Source organism: Pogona vitticeps, chromosome 2 (assembly GCF_051106095.1).
Source record: "Pogona vitticeps strain Pit_001003342236 chromosome 2, PviZW2.1, whole genome shotgun sequence".
Lineage (NCBI taxonomy): Eukaryota > Metazoa > Chordata > Lepidosauria > Squamata > Agamidae > Pogona > Pogona vitticeps.
Window position 1 is genome coordinate 149,490,104 of NC_135784.1, and position 18,498 is coordinate 149,508,601.

The window sequence follows — 18,498 nt, forward strand, 5'->3', positions numbered from 1 at the left end:
ATAATAATAATAATAATAATAATAATAATAATAATAATAATAATAATAATAATAATAATAATTTATTGTCATTGTAAGTATATACACAGTATACCCATACAACGAAATTCGCAGATACCCAGAGACCAGACACATGCACACACATAAAATTCCCCAAACACTCCCCACCCACTAAAAGTCCCCCACTAAAAATACAAACATCTACACCACAGGCCAAGTAACACAGTCCAACTAATTATTCACTACTGGTGGTCTTTAAGCTCATTATTAATTGCAATTATAGCTCTAGGATAAAAACTATTGAGAAAACGTGTGGTCCGAGTCTTAATTGTTCTATATCTTCTGCCAGATGGTAACAGTTCAAAAAAATTATAAGCAGGATGGGAAGAGTCTCTCAGGATGCTGTGTGACTTCCTCAGACAGCGGGATGTGAAGATGTCATCCAGGGTTGGTAGCTGGAGCCCGATGATATTCTGGGCAATTTTAATGGTTCTCTGTAGAGCTTTTTTGTCCGCTACAGAGCTACTCCCAAACCATGCCAGAATGCCATAGGTTAGGACACTCTCAATGGTGCTACGATAGTATGACAGAAGTAAATGCTGAGATAAATTTAACTTCCCGAGCACTCTCAGGAAATACAGCCTCTTCTGTGCCTTCTTTATTAGCATGTTGGCATTTATAGTCCATGAGAGGTCCTCTGAGATGTAAGTACCCAGAAATTTAAAACTACCAACTCTCTCCACTTCCTCACCGTTTATGTACAGGGGTAAATGTACATTCATTCATTCATTCATTCATTCATTCATTCATTCATTCATTCATTCATTCATTCATTCATTCATTCATTCATTCATTCATTTATTTACAATATTTTTTAGCCGCACCATTGCCAGTGGCTTCTGGGCGGCGTACAACATTAAAACCTAAAAACATTAAAAACATTTTAAGAAACAGTATAAAATACCATATATTAAAATATTTCTTAAAACAATTAAAACATTAAAATTAATTAATTAAAATAAAAAATTTTCTTCCTCCTAAAATCAATTATGAGTTCTTTAGTTTTTTTGATGTTAAGTGTGAGATGATTTTCTTTGCACCATAGTATCAATCTTTGTACTTCCTTTCTATAAGCAGACTCATTGTTCTTATTTATGAGTCCCACCACTGTCGTATCATCCGCAAATTTAATAATTGCATTGGTGTTATATAGTGGGGTGCAATCATGTGTGTACAGGGAATAGAGGAAGGGACTTAGCACGCAGCCCTGGGGAGCTCCTATACTTAGTACCAGGGTAGAAGAATGGTGGGATCCCATCCTTACTGACTGTGGCCTATCTGTCAGAAAATCCTTTATCCACATGCAGATCTCCTGAGGTAATCCCAGGTTGATCATTTTTAAAAACAACCTATTTGGTAGAATGGTGTTAAAAGCAGAGCTATAATCCACAAACAACAGCCTCGCATAAGTTCCCTGTTGTTCTAAGTGGCTCAATACAGTATGGAGTACAATGGACACAGCATCATCAGTAGATCTATTTCTCCTGTATGCAAATTGCCATGGGTCCAAAGAAGGTGGAAGACTAGCCTTAATGTAATCCAGCACCAATCTCTCAAAACATTTCATAATAACAGATGTTAAAGCTACTGGTCTATAATCATGTACTGTCCATCCTGACACACAACAGGCTTTGTTGCTGAGCTGAGCTGGTCTTGGGGTTGATGCTGGGGTCTCTTCACCTAGTTGCACGGGGAGGACTTCAATACTGGTGCTGAGACCATCTTCTTAGGATGGCTCAGGATTTCATGTCCATCATGATGACCATCGGCTGTCTGAAGTGACATCTGTTCCATTCATGCTGAAGGGTAAATTTGGATGAGTTTTCAGGGCTGGGAAGGATGTTGATGGTCTGGGCATGAAAGAACCCTCTGCAATTCTGTTATCATGAGCGCATCACTACCTGCAGATTTACCAGAGCTCTGGGCCTCTGTAGGCTAGTGGACCAATGAAGGTAGTCCAGTCCAGGAGGCTTATAGTTCCAAATGTTTCCTGACGGCTCATTGGGAGTTCCTGTCACTTTGATAGGTGATCAAATCAAATCAACTTTGAATGAATGCGGCAGTAGATATTATCATTCCGGAACATATGTTCCCTAGAAGTGGAGCCAAATCTGAAAAGTTCTTTGGTTTACTCCAGAGTTGGAAGTGATGAAACAAATAGAATGGAGACTAGATAATGGTAGAAAATACAGGCAGATCAAACAAACATTTGCTTGAGCTCCCTGGAAAGCCTATTCCAGCATAATAGCAAAGAAATTATTTTTCTCTCCCATCCCAGCATCAATTTATTCTCCACTGCGCCTGAGGGTAGGACAAGTACCAATGGGTGGAAACCCTTCAGAGGGAGATCCAACCTGGAAATAAGGAGGAATTTCCTGATGGTGAGAACCATTAAGCAGTGCAACAGCTTATTTTAATAAATTGATTGATTGATTGATTGATTGATTGATTGATTGATTGATTGATTGATTGATTGATTGATTGATTGATTGATTGGACTTCTACCCCACCCCTCTAGACCAAAGGTCTACTCTGGGCAGCAAACGTCTACTCTGGGCAATCTACTCTACTCGCAGCATGCCTCCTGATGCTGTGGGTGCTCTGTCGCTGGAAGTTTTCAAGGAAAGATTAGACAGCCATCTGTCCGGGATGGTATGATGTCTCCTGCCTTGGGTAGGGGGTTGGACTAGAAGACCTGCAAGGTCCCTTCCAACCCTATGATGATTCTATGATTCTATAAGTATACAGAACTATCTAATGGAGCTGCCTCATGTGGTTGAGGGCCTACTATATGTTCACCCAGAGTAAAAGGATGCTAAGAACAGACAAAGTCACTCAGATCTGTTCTGACTCAGATACTATAGTTGATGCAGGTCCTGTGGAAATAATTTGGTTTGTTTGTCTTATCATAACAGTATGTTTCAATTTGTGCAGTCTCAGGATGTGGGCAGGATTTTGGAGAGCTTGCCCTTCCTGACTTACGAAAGCAGCCAAGTGGAAAATGATCTAGTGGGTAAGGAAAGTGGTGAGTTATCCTCACTGCACTTTATGACTTTTGATTTGCACCCCTAATGTATTGATATGTTTATTTGCTATTTTGCTACTTTGTTGTCTTATGTTACTTGTTGTAAACCGCCCAGAGTGGCCTTAGCTGCCAGATGGGAAGTATATAAATAAAATAAATGATAAATAAAAATGCCTCCTTGCAGCAAGACAGGGTACCATCTGTTCCAGCAGGGTAGGATTCCAAGACTTACATTTAAAAAATCAACCTGATGTATTGGATAATTACCAGCCAGCCTCCAATTATCCACTTTGGATTAAGGTAGTGGAGCACAAGATGGCTTTTCAACTCAGGGGGTTTCTAGAGGAGGTAGATTATCCAGATTCACTTCAACCTGGCTTCAATCATGATTATGGAATGGAGATAGTTACCTTGGTGGATGACCTATGCCAAAAACCAAATAGGGAAGAAGTATGGCCATGTTGGTTATGCTGGGCTTCTTGGTGGCTTTCTATATCACTGTTCATGATACCTTTCTAATTTTTTTCTCTGGAATTGAACTTGTAGGCCCATATTATGGTGGTTCCTCTCCTTTCTGAATGGCTGAGTTCACAAAGTTATGTTGGGGAGATCTTAATACCCTTGCTGTTGGCCAGCAAGAACCCTCAGGGATCAGTCCTGTCCCCCATGCTATTTAACTTCAACAGGAATCCACTGGGAGAGGTTGCCTGGAGTTCTGAATTCGGTGTTACTAAGTATGGCAATGTCACCTAACTCTATCTCCCCTTTCTAAGAAAGCTGTTTATGGTCTCACACCAGTGTCTGATCTCAGTAACAGACTAGATGAAGTTATATGAATTGAAATTTAATATAGACAAGACAGAGGTGCTCCCCATCAGTTAAAATGCAGACCAGGAAATAGTGATTCAACTTGTACTAGATAAGCTACACACCATCTGAACTGTCAGGTCCACAGCTTGATGTGATCCTTGATTCAGTCCTGAGACCGGGGACACAAGAGTGTTCACCTGGATTACTGCAACATGCTTTACATGGGCTGCCTTTGAAAAGCGTTAAAATCTCAGCAGGTTCAAAATGTTGTGGCCACACTGTGACGGTTACAGGGAGACTATAACTTCCTTATGAGAACAGCCTGACTGGCTGCTAGCCCATTTCCAAGCTCAGTTCAAAGTACTAGTCATGACCTGTAAAGGCCCATACAGCTTGGGTCCAGCCTAAGTGTTATTATTGGATGCTGCATACACATTCCCCCCCCCACCCGGTATGTGATACATGTAATCACATACATGATGGTTGTTAATATGATTTATTTGTTTTGATATGATTTCATTATTTTAATGTTGTATTCCATTGTGTTTAATGTCACTGTTTTACTTGATTGTGAGTCACCTCGTGTGTCTCCATTGGGAACACAGCGGCATATAAGTTAAAAAATACAAATGTACTTTTTATCGAGGTTTGAAAGAAGACAACTTTGTTTTCAATTCAGTAATAAATAAACCATTTTTAGAAAGTTCAGCAGAGAAAACATATGGCTATGGAAACAAACAGTGTGACACTCCTGATGACTGTGAACCTGTTTCCGATTTGACTCTTAGAACTGTCACTCTACTCTATTACGTTAACACTACAAAGGGGCACTGAGAGGAACAAATAGGCAGACACAAGTTCTGAAAGGACGTGGTGACAGTCAGAGAGGTCACAGAAGATTATGCCACAAACCCAGCCTAGGCTCCAGACATGGCTAACTAAAAGCAAGCACTGAGCAGAATTACAATGCCTTCACAAGCTCCTGATAACACAATATTTTTGCAAATTATGTTCACTAAAAGGGCTATGCAAAAAGACTGTTTCCAAAGGTAATGTCAAAGGAAAAGCAGGATGCTATACAATGGGTTTCAATACAGAGAAGCTCTTCTTAATCAAGATTTTTATAATTCTTTGAAACAATGGCATTCTTCTGCCTCAAACCAGAAGGAAAATCTACTGTTAACTGATGTGTGAGCTCAACGAGAAGAATAAAACAAAACTACTCTTCCTGAAGAATACTTCTATGAAACCTGAAGGCTTCCACATTACTACACAAAACGTGTATAATGAACTCAAATGACATTTACCTACTTTTTGGTTTGTATGCATGTTAACTATGAAGCCTTTAGCACAAAATCATTTCAGCAATTGAGAAAGCAAATGTCCTTAAACAAAGCTGACAAAATAATTTCCAGTATTTTAAGGAACTGGACCTTAGTGAGTATATAGAATTTATGGCAATCCCAAGAATGAGGCAAAGATTTAAATTACTACAGTTCCTGTCTCTAACATTTGAAGCTTCAGTTAGTTTGTGCTATTTCATTGTGGATGATTCACTACTCTTAAATATGGCACATGGTTTCAATAAAATTATAACTGCTATTGGGCAAACTTTTTACATAAAGTCCATGTTCACTTTTCTTTTTGGTACATTCACCAGTTAGTAGAAATAATCTAATCTAATAATCTTAAAACTGCAGAGCTGGAAGGGACACTGTGGATCACCGTTCAGCTCATTCCAAGCAGGCATAGTGTAGAATCAAACTCCCAACCACTGGCTCTGAAGCCAGATACCTAAACTACTGAGCTATTCAGCAGTTCCTGTCTTCAACTAGTGGGCCTAGCCAAGGTGGATTACCTAGTGCTGTTATGTATATACATATATGTGTTTTGTTTAGAACAGAACAAGATGGGATGGAGAGATGATGTACAGTGGTGCCTCGCAAGACAGTTACGCCTCAAAACAACGAATCCACATGATGACGACGTTTTGCGGCAGCCATTTTGCTTTGCAAAACAGTGATTCCTATGGGGGAATTTCAGTAGACGACGATTTGGTCCATGCTTCACGGACTGTTTTTTCACAACACAACGATTTAGAACAGCCGATTGGCTTCCCTAGGGGGCGATCCTCACAAAACCGGTGTTTTCGGGCCCATTTTTCGCAAGACGGCGATTAAAAACAGCTGATTGGCGGCTCGCAAAGCGGCTTTCCTATGGCCGATCTTCGCTAGACGACAACGATTCTTCCCCATTGGAACGCATTAAACAAGTTTCAATGCATTCCAATGGGGAAATGCTTTTCGCTAGACGATGATTTTACTAAACAGCTATTTCAGTGGAACGGATTATCATTGTCTAGCGAGGCACCACTGTAGAAGTAAGAATTGGTCCATGCACTGGTAACATCCCGCATAGATTACTGCAATGCGCTTTACGTGGGGCTGCCTTTGAAGACGGTCCGGCGATTGCAACTGGTCCAGAATCGAGCTGCGCGGCTGGTGAGTGGTGCAGCTGCCACGGAACATATCAAGCCGATTCTGTATAAGTTACATTGGCTACCAGTTGCTGCCCGGGCCCAATTCAAAGTGCTTGTTTTGACATATAAAGCCCTAAACGGCTTGGGCCCTGGATACCTGAAGGACCGCCTCCTTCCATATGAACCTACCCGGCAGTTAAGATCTAGCCAGGGGGCCCTTTTGAAGGAGCCGTCCCTTAAGGAGGTAAGAGGGACGGCTTGTAGACAAAGGGCCTTTTCGGCAGCTGCCCCCAGACTATGGAATGCCCTCCCGACTGAGATTCGTCTGGCGCCGACGCTGATGATATTTCGGCGCCAGGTCAAAACCTTCCTGTTCCAGAAGGCTTTTAATTGAAATAATAATAGATGTGGGTCTGATGGCAATTTTAATTGTTTTTTAATTGTATTTTAATTTTATCTTTTGCTGTATTGAATTTTAATTATTGTAAGCCGCCCAGAGACCTCTGGGTAGTTTGGGCGGCATATAAATTGAATAAATAAATAAATAAAATAAATAAATTGCTGAATTCTGATGGTTGTTGTGGGTTTTTCGGGGCTCTTAGGCCGTGTTCTGAAGGTTGTTCTTCCTGACGTTTTGCCAGTCTCTGTGGCCGGCATCTTCAGAGGACTAGAGTGCTCACTGGAAAGACAGATCCTGAAGGTGAGGCTCCAGTACTTTGGCCATCTCATGACAAGAGAAGACTCCCTGGAAAAAACCATGTTGTTGGGAAAGTGTGAAAGCAAGAGGAGAAGGGGACGACAGAGGACGAGATGGTTGGACAGTGTCATCGAAGCTACCAACATAAATTTGACCCAACTCTGGGAGACAGTGGAAGACAGGAGGGGTTGGCGTGCTTTGGTCCATGGGGTCATGAAGAGTCGGACATGACGTAACAACTAAACAACAACAACATCAATGTATATGAAAAACAGATAAATCTGTTTAATCTTGTATGCTAAAAATAGATATTTCATGCATTTAAAGGTGTATTAATGTTGTCTTTCTGGTAATAAGAAACACAACAAACTCAAGCTAACATTAATTTTATTGAACCTTCATTTTAGCAAACTCAAACAGAAACCATCTGAAGTAGAATATTCTACATGGTACCAAAATTACTATCACGTTTCCTGTATCTATTGGCCTTCATGCTCCTTCTACCTTTGGGAAAGTCACATGTGGATATTAAGAAACCTACAATCTCTCCTAAATGTATTAAGATGTATTAAGAGTACAGATCTAATTTAGAAAAACTCTTAAACAAATCAAGGCAATTTTTCCAAAGCAAAGCAAGAGATCCTCTGAATCACTTCTGAAGCTTGAAGAGATACAAAAGCAAGGCATGAAAAACAAAACAACAACAAAAAGATAACTTTCTTCCCAAACTTTTCATACTAAGGGCAAGGGAGAGGAGGGAGTGTAAACCCATGATTGGCAGTTCTAACTACCAATCAAGGAATGCAGCTTAGCAGGCAAGAAAAATGCTCAGTGCCTCTATTGCCTCCATATTTGTGAGAGGCCCAATGAAGAACATAGTAAATTGTTCATAAAGGGGGATAAACATTCTGTTCATCCATCCCATTCTGGAGAATACACTTAAAATTACTGAAGAGTTTACTGAAGTAGGTGAGAAGAAAATAAAGCAAACAATAAGCTAGAACTGTTTCGTTAATGATCAGAATTCTCTAAGCCTACATCTATGTTCTAAAACATAGCAAATTATTTGTTTAGGGCCATTTTTATGGCATTCTCATGCAAACTGCCATAAAACCTCAGAACAACTGAAGGGTGTGTGTGCTTCCAAACAGGTACTGAACTCAGTCTTGTCTTCAATGGCAACCATAATAGTGAAATATTGTGGGATTGTAAATTGAAGGCATTTTCAACTGTCTAATAAGAATGTTAGTAGACCAAAATTAGGTTTAGGGTGATCCAATAAAAAGTAACGAGAGATCAGGAGTAATAATTCAAAAGGACTCAAAGTGCTTTAGTACTGTACTCCATTGAAAATTAGGCTGAGGACAGAAGTAGCTATTAAAGAAAAAGTGAGAAATTAGTGAAGATTTACAAAAATTAAGGAAAGCTGGGCAGAAAAAAACTACACAGAAATGAAATAGTGGCAAAGCAGATACAAGGACAATAAAACTAAACAAGAAGAAAACATATAGATACTATTTTTTCTAGTTCATGCCACATTCTGATATGAGTTCCTTTCCTATTTCAAAGTATTTAGAATAAGGGGAGTATTTTCCATCACTCTGACATATAATTATACTAATTTAGAATATGTATCATTTTATCTTGACAAATGACAACTGTTCAGGGTCAAGTGCATTCTGCAGCAACATTTTAACCACTGATCTTCTGTAATATAACTGATGAAAGTTGTCCTACTGCCCAGTTCATTGGTGAACCATTTATGAATGGAAGAAAATGGGAAGGCAGTTCATCGTAACAGAAAATAGGCAAAAAGGGTTTCGTGTTTCTAGTGTTCACTTTACAACAGAATAGTCATTTTTTCCTGAAATACATTCCTTTCTTCTCTATCCAAAGGTCAAATGGTCAAGGAATAAGGATTAAGATGATACAGCTTTATGCAGCAGATGTGAATAGTTCACTTCTTGAAGTGCTAAAGATGTGTGTCATATGTGAGGGAAAAGGTAACATTAATTGGATCAAGAAATAATATGACACTGATAATCTACTAGAAGCTAGGCAAAAACAATATAAGATAGAAAAATATTTTTTTAAAAAAACCAAACTTTTTCTGTTGAAATATGGCTATTTTGTTGTAATAATATTTGTTGTAATAATATTTTCAGAAGTATTATCTTAAATAGACTATTACAATAATTTGTCCAAAGGAGAACTTTGTGCTTATGTCATAACCGTTTGACATATAATTATTTAGGAAGATAGTACATGAAACCAGTATTTCACACATACGTGCTAGATAGTTCAATTAAAAAGTCAAAACACTTACATGTCCCATATTTTAAAGTAAGTCTTAGTTACAGTTGGGAAAGAGGTTATTCAAACTCTAAATGAATCAATAAGTTGCAATGAAATCTAATGGGACATAAACATTACATACTAAAGCCATAGATGCATCCCTTTGATGCTAGGATGACTAGTCCGTTTGAATAGCTGCCATTCCGAAATGTTATTAGTCTACAATAAGATGTTAGCAAATATTTGTCATTATCAACTAAATTTGAGCACTATATGAAAACCATAGTCCAGTCACAGAAAAATTGTTTCTCTCAATCAAAAGAACGGAATCTAGAATACAGTAAGACAGGCTAGCCATTATAACATTAGAATTCTTTGGTAGTTACCAATTCAGTTGGAGTTGAAATAACCTCTTTCCCACTGTAAAAAAGACTTTTAAAATATGGGACATGTTTTCACTAAACTCATTTTTGATAGAAATTTGTAGCACATCTACTATCTTCCTACATAATTATATATTAGGTCAAACCTAGAAACAAATGTACACTTTGACTGACTCTTGAGAACTAATATAACATAATATACATCTACATTTCTAGTTTATTCACTGCAAATATATTCAAGAATGAATCCTTCTATCTTTTGGTAGTCAAGTTATTTAGGATTTCAATGCTATATCACACACAACCAAATCTTCCTAATGCCTTTTCAAAATGCTCCTTTTTTCACAACTTTATTATACTTTTGCAGAAATTCTACACAACATGATTTTTTTTGAAAATAAGGAAACCTGATGCTTGGAATGAAGGAGAAGCCAAAAAGTTATAGAAAATGCCTTCATCACTGTTAGTGTAAAACCCCAAAACAAGGATCCAAAGGGTTTTTCAAAACACATATCCATCAGAATGAGAAGTATTTAAGGTATACAAAGAAGCTAGCTAAACAAAATGGCTTCCACTATGTCACTAGAAGTAGAAAAGCAATCATGATCCATACAAAAACATGTTTAACATCGAAGGCCATCATTTATTTATTTATACGCTATTAATATTTGCACACATTGTTCCTGCATTCCTGATGTTATTACATCTGTTTCTATAAGCAAACAATCAATATGTACTAATTATATTAAAGGTTCACTGCAAACAGTTTAAAAATAATTTATGAATGATATCGCTACTATTTATTAAATTAATACATTCGGCATCTTGACTCCACCCCAGTAAATCCTAAGAATAGATAGCCTTTTTAAACCAACAGCAAAGTCAAGGGAAAATACATCCTCCTTATTGCACTGTTAGGATGGTAATTATAAGATAGGGGGAAAATAAAAAATATGAAATAAATGTATCTAACTTAAAGCCCATTTGCTGTTATTCATCAGTTACTACATAGCACAGAAGGATAAGTGGGATGACACAGAGATTATTAACAAGAATACAACTAATTTCAGTACCACAGGAAAACTCTGCAATGCTTTTCTGATTTTCCTATATCTGCTAAATAACACCTCTAAATCCTGCAGATGCCAACTTTTGCTATTGACCCAAAACCATCAGGTAGATCATACAAATAAGACAGCAAAGATTAGAGTCTCAGAAGTGGGACTGCATGCCTACTTGGTACAATCCAGATGTATGGCTTAACTTTTCAAGGGTTGCAATCAAGCTAAATGAAGTATATAAATCAAATGCTTACTCCCAATAAACTTAACTGAACTTGGGAGTGAAATGCTTACCCTTCATTGATTACAATGAGACAACTTTCAGCATTTACATCCATTGCAGCCACCTACTGGTCTATAATGAACAGAAAAAGCAGTAGTTTCAATTGTTTAGGCATATGCTCTTTATACACTATTACATCAACTAAATCATGTATCAGTCTGGATGCACAGCATACTTGTAGTTTGTAGTGCATATAACCTAGGAAAAAGGCTAATGGAATAGACCAACGTCTCACTTTGGGGTGCAGCAAGGTGAAAGAAAGCTAAGAATAGGAAAATACACACTAGATTATTACCCAAACAATACAAGTGCTACATAACTTTCCAAAAGCACCAATTTCTTGTTAAACATGCATAAGTTCTATTTTCCCCTTCTCTTTAGGTGAAAGAATAGCAAGAAAAAGATAAACAAAAAAAGTACCAGGGTACCTTCTCCTTGTATTCTAAATAATAATACTGTAATTATAATTATTTGCCTAAATCACACAAAGTGTCTAAGATACATGACTAAAATCATACAAAACAGATTGCTGCAATAGTCTACAATTTTATAAAGAAAGATGTCCACATGGCCACATTCTTCAACCAAGCCCTGTTAAAAGGATACTAAGAGCAAAACATATATGGCGGTTAAACTACAGAAGCAATGACATCATCTTTACAAAAAAAATTTTTAATCAAAAATAAATCAACAAACCCATGCCACTCTAATGCACACTAACAAAATAACTATTTTCTATTTTACTAAATAATGCAAAAATGTTTTAAATGTATTCTCTTTAGGCCTGTACAGCACATACATTCCAGATAATGAAATACGCCAAAATACTTACACAGTAAATACAACCATCATCATGACCAAAACGATTTTTTAAAAAATTAACATCCAATAAACATAATTTTCCACTATGACAGTGCACATTTCATCCATACATCTGAAATGTCAAATGCGACCACAGCTGGAGGCTATTCTGCCAAATGGCTTCCAACAGCGACCATAAAGATGGGAGGGGTGTGTGTCTGTATGCGTGTGTATGTGTATGTATGTGTGTCCACGTGGGCACTTGTGTGTAGAATATACATATGTATATGCACAAACATTAATTTTGCACAATTAGACGCACAGATGCATGTCTAAATTAAAATGTACTCTTCTCAGAAGCAATCCAAATTTCAAAGCATCTCAACTGTTCATCAGAAAAATTCAGTCAATCATATGCGAAAAGGGGAAAAAAGAAAACCAAATTCTAACAAACCATTCGAAAACTAAAGTACACGTAATTTGTGGGCTGCCTGCAGAGAAAGAAACTTTTTTAAAAATCCATATGAATAACGGATATATTTAATTCACTTACCCAGGGGGAGGGGGTTTTGTAGATAAAGGGGGAGGAAGAAATATATTTTCCCCTTTAAATCCATCATGAAAGAAAATGAGACAAGATTATAAATAACAGGCCACGTTATTGCACACCATGGGATTCTTAATCTGGCTACCTGTGGTTTTGTCAGTTAAAGCCTTTTTCAGCAATGGCAGGGGGAGGGAGCGGGATGGGAAAAAGGGAAAAATAAAATAATGTTTATATGTTTTGCAAACTCTTAAATGGCGTGCATTAATAATGACACTAAAAACAGGAAAAACTGATTTTGATTTTTTGGGGAAAATCCAAGCCTATGACTTTTGAAATGAATTATTACCTGCCCATCTCGTTTCCTGCATTCTTGACTTTTATTGTCGTACTCGGTCATGGCAGCCCGAAGCCGTTTTTCTAGTTTCTCAATTTCCCGTTCATGGTCTCGGACCAGGCTATCCTTTTCTGTATTATGCTGTTGCAATAGGTGCATCTTCTCCTGTTCATGCTCCAGCTTCAGCTCTACTATCTGATTGGACAATGAAGAGTACAGTTCATCAATAGAACATCCCTGTCGTCATGACAACTCATCTTACAGCTTAATTTTTCTCCCCCCACAATTTCATCAAGTTGGTTTTATCATTATTTTTACGTCATTCTTACCTCACCCTTTCTTTAAAAATTACCTTTATTTCTAGGAAAAAAAGAAAATTCTTCCAAGTAATTTTCTTATGCATGACAACTAAGCAAATCCGGTACAAACCCACTGAATGTCAGAACATTGGGAGAAAATATACGGTATCCTGCTGTTGCTATCCAGCAGTGATACAGATTAAAAATAGTTAAATCAGTCTCTTCTGCTCCTCACGCGTGCATACACACACACACACACACACAAAAGCATCAGTTAAATGTTCTAAATATTTTGTTATAATTTCCCCCAAATAAAAAACCCGTCTACGCGACTGTATCTTAGATTCTTTTCATTAAGGAAAAAAAATTATATTAAAAAGCTCTATTATTTCGTTGTCAGCCACGGTACACCAACGTAAACAGATGTACGTATTTCAGGAGGGCACCTGCTGTGCTGCAAGCTTGCGCCATGATTTCATAAGAAGCATTCTATTCTCAGGAAGGATCCGTTCCCAGTCCATAGCACACTGGATACGATGACCTTGGCCAGTCTTAGCCTCTCCCGGCTAGACTGAATGGCAGCCTAAGACCAATGGCCTGGTTGCCGCAGCTTTGATACTAATCCTCCCAGGCTGTGCACAATGGCACCCTACCTGGCCTGCAAACTATAGCCAGCTAGGCTGCCTTTGAAGCAGGTGATGAATAGGGGACTGCAGGAAGCCAGCTTTCCTAGTGAACTCCAGGCCACACAGCTGCTAAGAACAGTCACTTGGATTTTTCTTCAGTTTTGGTGGATTTCAGGAGAAGAAAAAAAAATAAAGCTGTTATCGAGAATATGCTGAGTATATGCAGCGTGAGAATCCCTCTTCTCCTTCTTCAAAAAAAGAAAGCAAACAGTGGGAGTCTGCTCAAAATCGATCTTGTTTGTGTGAGGAAAGCGCATAGGCACCTTATCTTAAAGCGATAGCACTCATTTTTTAAAAACCTCCATGCTCTATCACTGTCGGTTGTTCTGTGACATTTGTCAAGTATAGCTTTAAATTCGCCCATGTAAATGGATGTCATATAGATTTTGAACAATTAAAACCTTTTTTGCTGACATTATAGAAATATTTTTAAAAAACCAAACTCTCTCTCACCCCAGAAAGGAAACAATTTTATCAAACACAGCATTGTACTTGTTCCTTCAAAAAGAAAGATATGTTGTGCCCTGATTATCAACATTTTACAAGTAAATGTGAAGTGTTTAAAATTAGAATTTATACAAGTTACTTTATGGGACTTGCTGATCATCATGCTTGCAGAGGAGATTCTGGGAGTCATAGCTCTTCCAAAAGTAATTTTTCCAGGCTCTGTTTCCAAAACAGCTTATTGGGAGCCTATCAATCCAGATCAGGTAGGCCTGTACCTACTGACATGGACAGGACCTTCCTTGATTATAATAGGAGGCACATGAATTCATGGATCAAATGAAGTCAAGAGAAGATACATTATTCTGAAATATTTTTGCCTAAATATAATACACATGAAGCTTGTCAAAGTAATACCTAGAACTGTTTTTACTGACATCATTTTTGTGTTTACAAATTGATTCCTCAACTGTCTAGTCATCTTTCATTCCCTCACACCAATAATCCAAGATGTGTAAAGTATGCCTGGTGTTCCTTCTTGAAACTGAGTGAAAACATATCAGAAAAGTTTTTATTTCTTAACTTTACTCTATTTTCTTTATAACAGGAGAAACACATAGCAGAGAGAAGACGCTTACTCAAACTAGCAGATGCAGTGGTAACTCACTTAACGATGATAATCTGTTCCAGGAAAATCGCCGTTACGCGAAAACATCGTAAAGCAAAAATAAAAGCCCTATTGAAATGCACTGAAACTCGTTCAATGCGTTCCAATGGGGTAAAAACTCACCATCCAGCGAAGATCCTCCATATGGCGGCCATTTTCACTGCCTGTATAGCGAGGAATCCATCCCTAATCACAGCGGGGAGCCATTTTAATCACCTGGCAGCCATTTTGAAACCGCCAATCAGCTGTTCAAAAAACGTCATTTTGCGAAGAATCGGTTCCCGAAGCAGGGAACCGATCATCACAAAGCAAAATTCCCCCATTCAGACCATCATTTTGCGGCTGCAATTGCGATCACAAATAGATTGTCATTAAGCAGATTCGTCGTAATGCGGGGCAATTGTAAAGTGAGGCACCACTGTATGAAAGCAAACTGGAAGCAGCCCCGTCTACTCTGACCACAAAGATGGATTTAGTTCTCTCGGGGCCTCTTAGAGGTCTTAGATCCAAATGACTAGTACGGTAGAATGATGTTTCATACTCATTGCCACCAGAAGTACAGAGGCTGACCTTAAACTGGAGATCACAATTTCTTTGAAGCTGCAGTTTTGTCTCTGCTTGAGCAATCTTTGGGTTGTAGACTGTACTCCTTTAATAGCCCACAAGAAATTCAGCAACAGTTCTCTTGAACAAATGAAAATTAAAACTAATCTGATTATGAGAACCAAAATATAAGGGCAGAATCTTCTTTACCTACTCAGTACATACAACCACTCCTTACATGTGCAAGTGGGATTTTTACAGACCTACACAAAGAGATATCTACTAATGCCTTGAGTATTAGCTCTATTCAGTACAATAATGCGATCTCAGATACACATGCATCGATGGAATGACCAAACAGGGAAGTGAATATAGGGACACATAGTAAATGGTAAGCAATATCCTGAACTTGCTCTCCCCACTGTTTAAAGGCCAAGTGTTAATGTTCTATCACCATTGTATCAGGATACTAGCAATACTGTATATAATAACATTATTAATCATAATTCTTGTTTTTTATTTGTTGTCACCTCCAGGCCCCTCCCCTTGATCAAGAAATTATAACACACTGCCTACCATCTTCTAATTGTCTCTATAGCCACTTTCTTGTTCTTCTCTTTCAAGAATACATGTGTGTCCGAATTATTTCATTTTCTACTGATGGGATAGAATTGGAAGAATGATTCATGCATGAGACCCATGTTTTTGCACCACTGCAAAACCATATGCTGGGGAATCCATGAATTCTGTGGAATGGTGTGTGGGCACAGGCCCTATAATTAGTGGTCTGAACAGAATGCAAGATAAAGTACAGTAGGGCTACTGCTGTACTTTCATGTTCCTTCCAATGATCCAGAAGGGTAGAGCAAACTCACTAGTTCAGTGAGATTTACTTAAGTGTTGACTTAATATTCATTCAAAAGGTGTATTCCAGTAGAGATATAAAATGCCACCAACTCAATCATTTATATAGTAGAATGGGTTTGTTGGAGGTTCTGATGAGATAGTGCAGCTATTGTTCACTCTTGACCAAAGAACGATACACTCCTATCTGGGATGGTTGTCCTCTTCTACTGAATGCGCAACTTCAGGAAGGATGCACATGGACTGGTGAGGGAGGACGGGAACACCCATTTACCCTGCCAGATCAACCTAATCAAACCTGGCAATCAATGGGGTGACAGATGTCGCAACTAGATTGCCCTTACAAATCTGCACCTCAGCAAGTCATATGACTGTAATAAACTTATGAATTGATTGGATTCATCTAATAGAATAAAACTACCTATTATTTATCTTATAGTTTGATAAAATGACATGTATATTATTTCTAACATAGAACTATACACTTCCACCTACCCATCTCCAGTGTGTATTTTTTTCCATACTCTGCAAGCCTATAAATTTTACTACCTTAAAATTATCCCAAATTATTAATCAGTTTTATTCTACTATATTTGTATTCTTCTTGCACACTTTAGCCAAAATTCTTGTAATTACTGGCCAAAATGCTGTTGCTTGGTGTAGTAAAACATACTAGAGTAGGCTCACTGAATTAATGGAGATGTAGTGTGTCAGCTCCTCTGTGAGTGCAATTGATTCTAATGAGCCTATTTTAAATACAACTTACCATGCTAAAATAAATCACTGTTAGAGTAGGCCCATTTGACTCAATGGAATGTATGGAGCAGTTGACCTACCAAATCCCTACTGATTCAGCAGTCAGACTCTAGTGAGATTTACAATGCTAAGCAACAGCATTTTGGCCACTGTAAGAAGAAATCTTAACAGCATACCAATTTCAAATATTGCAATAAACAATGACTAAGGTACTAGTTTTAACTAAAAATCTCATAATTACCATTTACCATTATTACCACATTTTTCTTCTTTCATTAGTTATCTAAAAAACCTCCCCTCTATTCCAGAATTAAAAGGAAGGGGAGAGAGAAAATATTTGTAAGTTACATCAGCAGAATGAGGGATTTATTAACAGGTCCTTTTCTTTCTAAATTACAAAATTCTTTAAATAACTTTCCTAAATAATTCATTACGATGTCACATCCCTTCTGTTTGTTTTTAGTACCCGTACAAGTATAGATGAGTTATAGTTGGTTGCATAACAGAATGAATGGGTTGATTGACAGGTGAGTGCTGAGTCAACGGCAGTTAGACTGTTGTGACATTTGAGGAGGAATAAATATGGGATATTCCTTAAATTAGGAATAAATATGAGATAGGTTAGACATGATTTGTAGAAAAATAAGGATTAACCTAGATATACAGGAATGCTGCATGACATATATTTGACCTAAAGTATTACTATTTTTATTCTGAGCATTTATTCTGTTATTAAATAAAAATACTGCAACAACCACCTTAGAACTGCAGAACTGGAAGGGACCCTAAGGATCATCAAGTCCAGCCCCTGGCAAGGAGGCCCAGTGGGGAATCACACTCCCAACCTCTGGTTTCAGAGACCTAAACCACTGACCTATGCCATAGTTCCATTTTATTGTTTTGAACAACAATCATCTCTTTGTGTTCTTGGGGCATTTACTAAATAAGGAACACCCAACACTAGCTGTTTGCCTGTAGCTCAGCAAAGGGAGAAAGGAAGGAAACCAAAATAAAACTTTTTAAAGGGGCTTTCTTTTGAGAATCAGCAATGGCCGCATTATTGAAGGGTTACTGCCCTAACATACAGCTCATGAAAACAAAATCCTTCCACAGGGTAAAGTGGAGGATGAAGAAGTGGCCCAGAGGTCTCTGTTGTATATACAGCAAAGAACTGCACTAGTTGTCTGAGTAGTATTGAGGGAGACATATCAACAGGAGATCTGCATACTAATATAAGGTGGCAACCCAACTCAACTTCATGAAACAATTATCTTTCATTCATTGCTACTTTTATTACATTTTCAAATTCTATTCTTAGGAAACATGCATGCAGGGAAGAAGTATTAATGATGCTGTCCTTTAGGCCAAGGCATTAACCACAACCATTTATGTGTCCAGTAATGCCATTTTAAATCTGGAATGCTCAAACAGACAGGTTAATCACTATAACAGTGGTCCTATATG

General features: G+C 37.9%; 1 protein-coding gene across 8 annotated transcripts in view; it reads right to left on the bottom strand.

Moving 5' to 3' along the window:
• The window catches only part of CEP112 (centrosomal protein 112), a 455,788-nt gene that overhangs the window by 244,586 nt on the left and 192,704 nt on the right, over nucleotides 1-18,498 (bottom strand). For all 8 annotated transcript variants that reach the window (XR_013541089.1, XR_013541088.1, XM_072990811.2 and 5 more), the window contains one exon: nucleotides 12,788-12,970. Coding sequence is in view for 6 of the 8 variants with exons in the window: in XM_072990811.2 (XP_072846912.2) it covers nucleotides 12,788-12,970 (183 nt within the window). In the remaining 2 variants the exon portion in view is untranslated. The remainder of the gene's footprint in view (nucleotides 1-12,787; nucleotides 12,971-18,498) is intronic.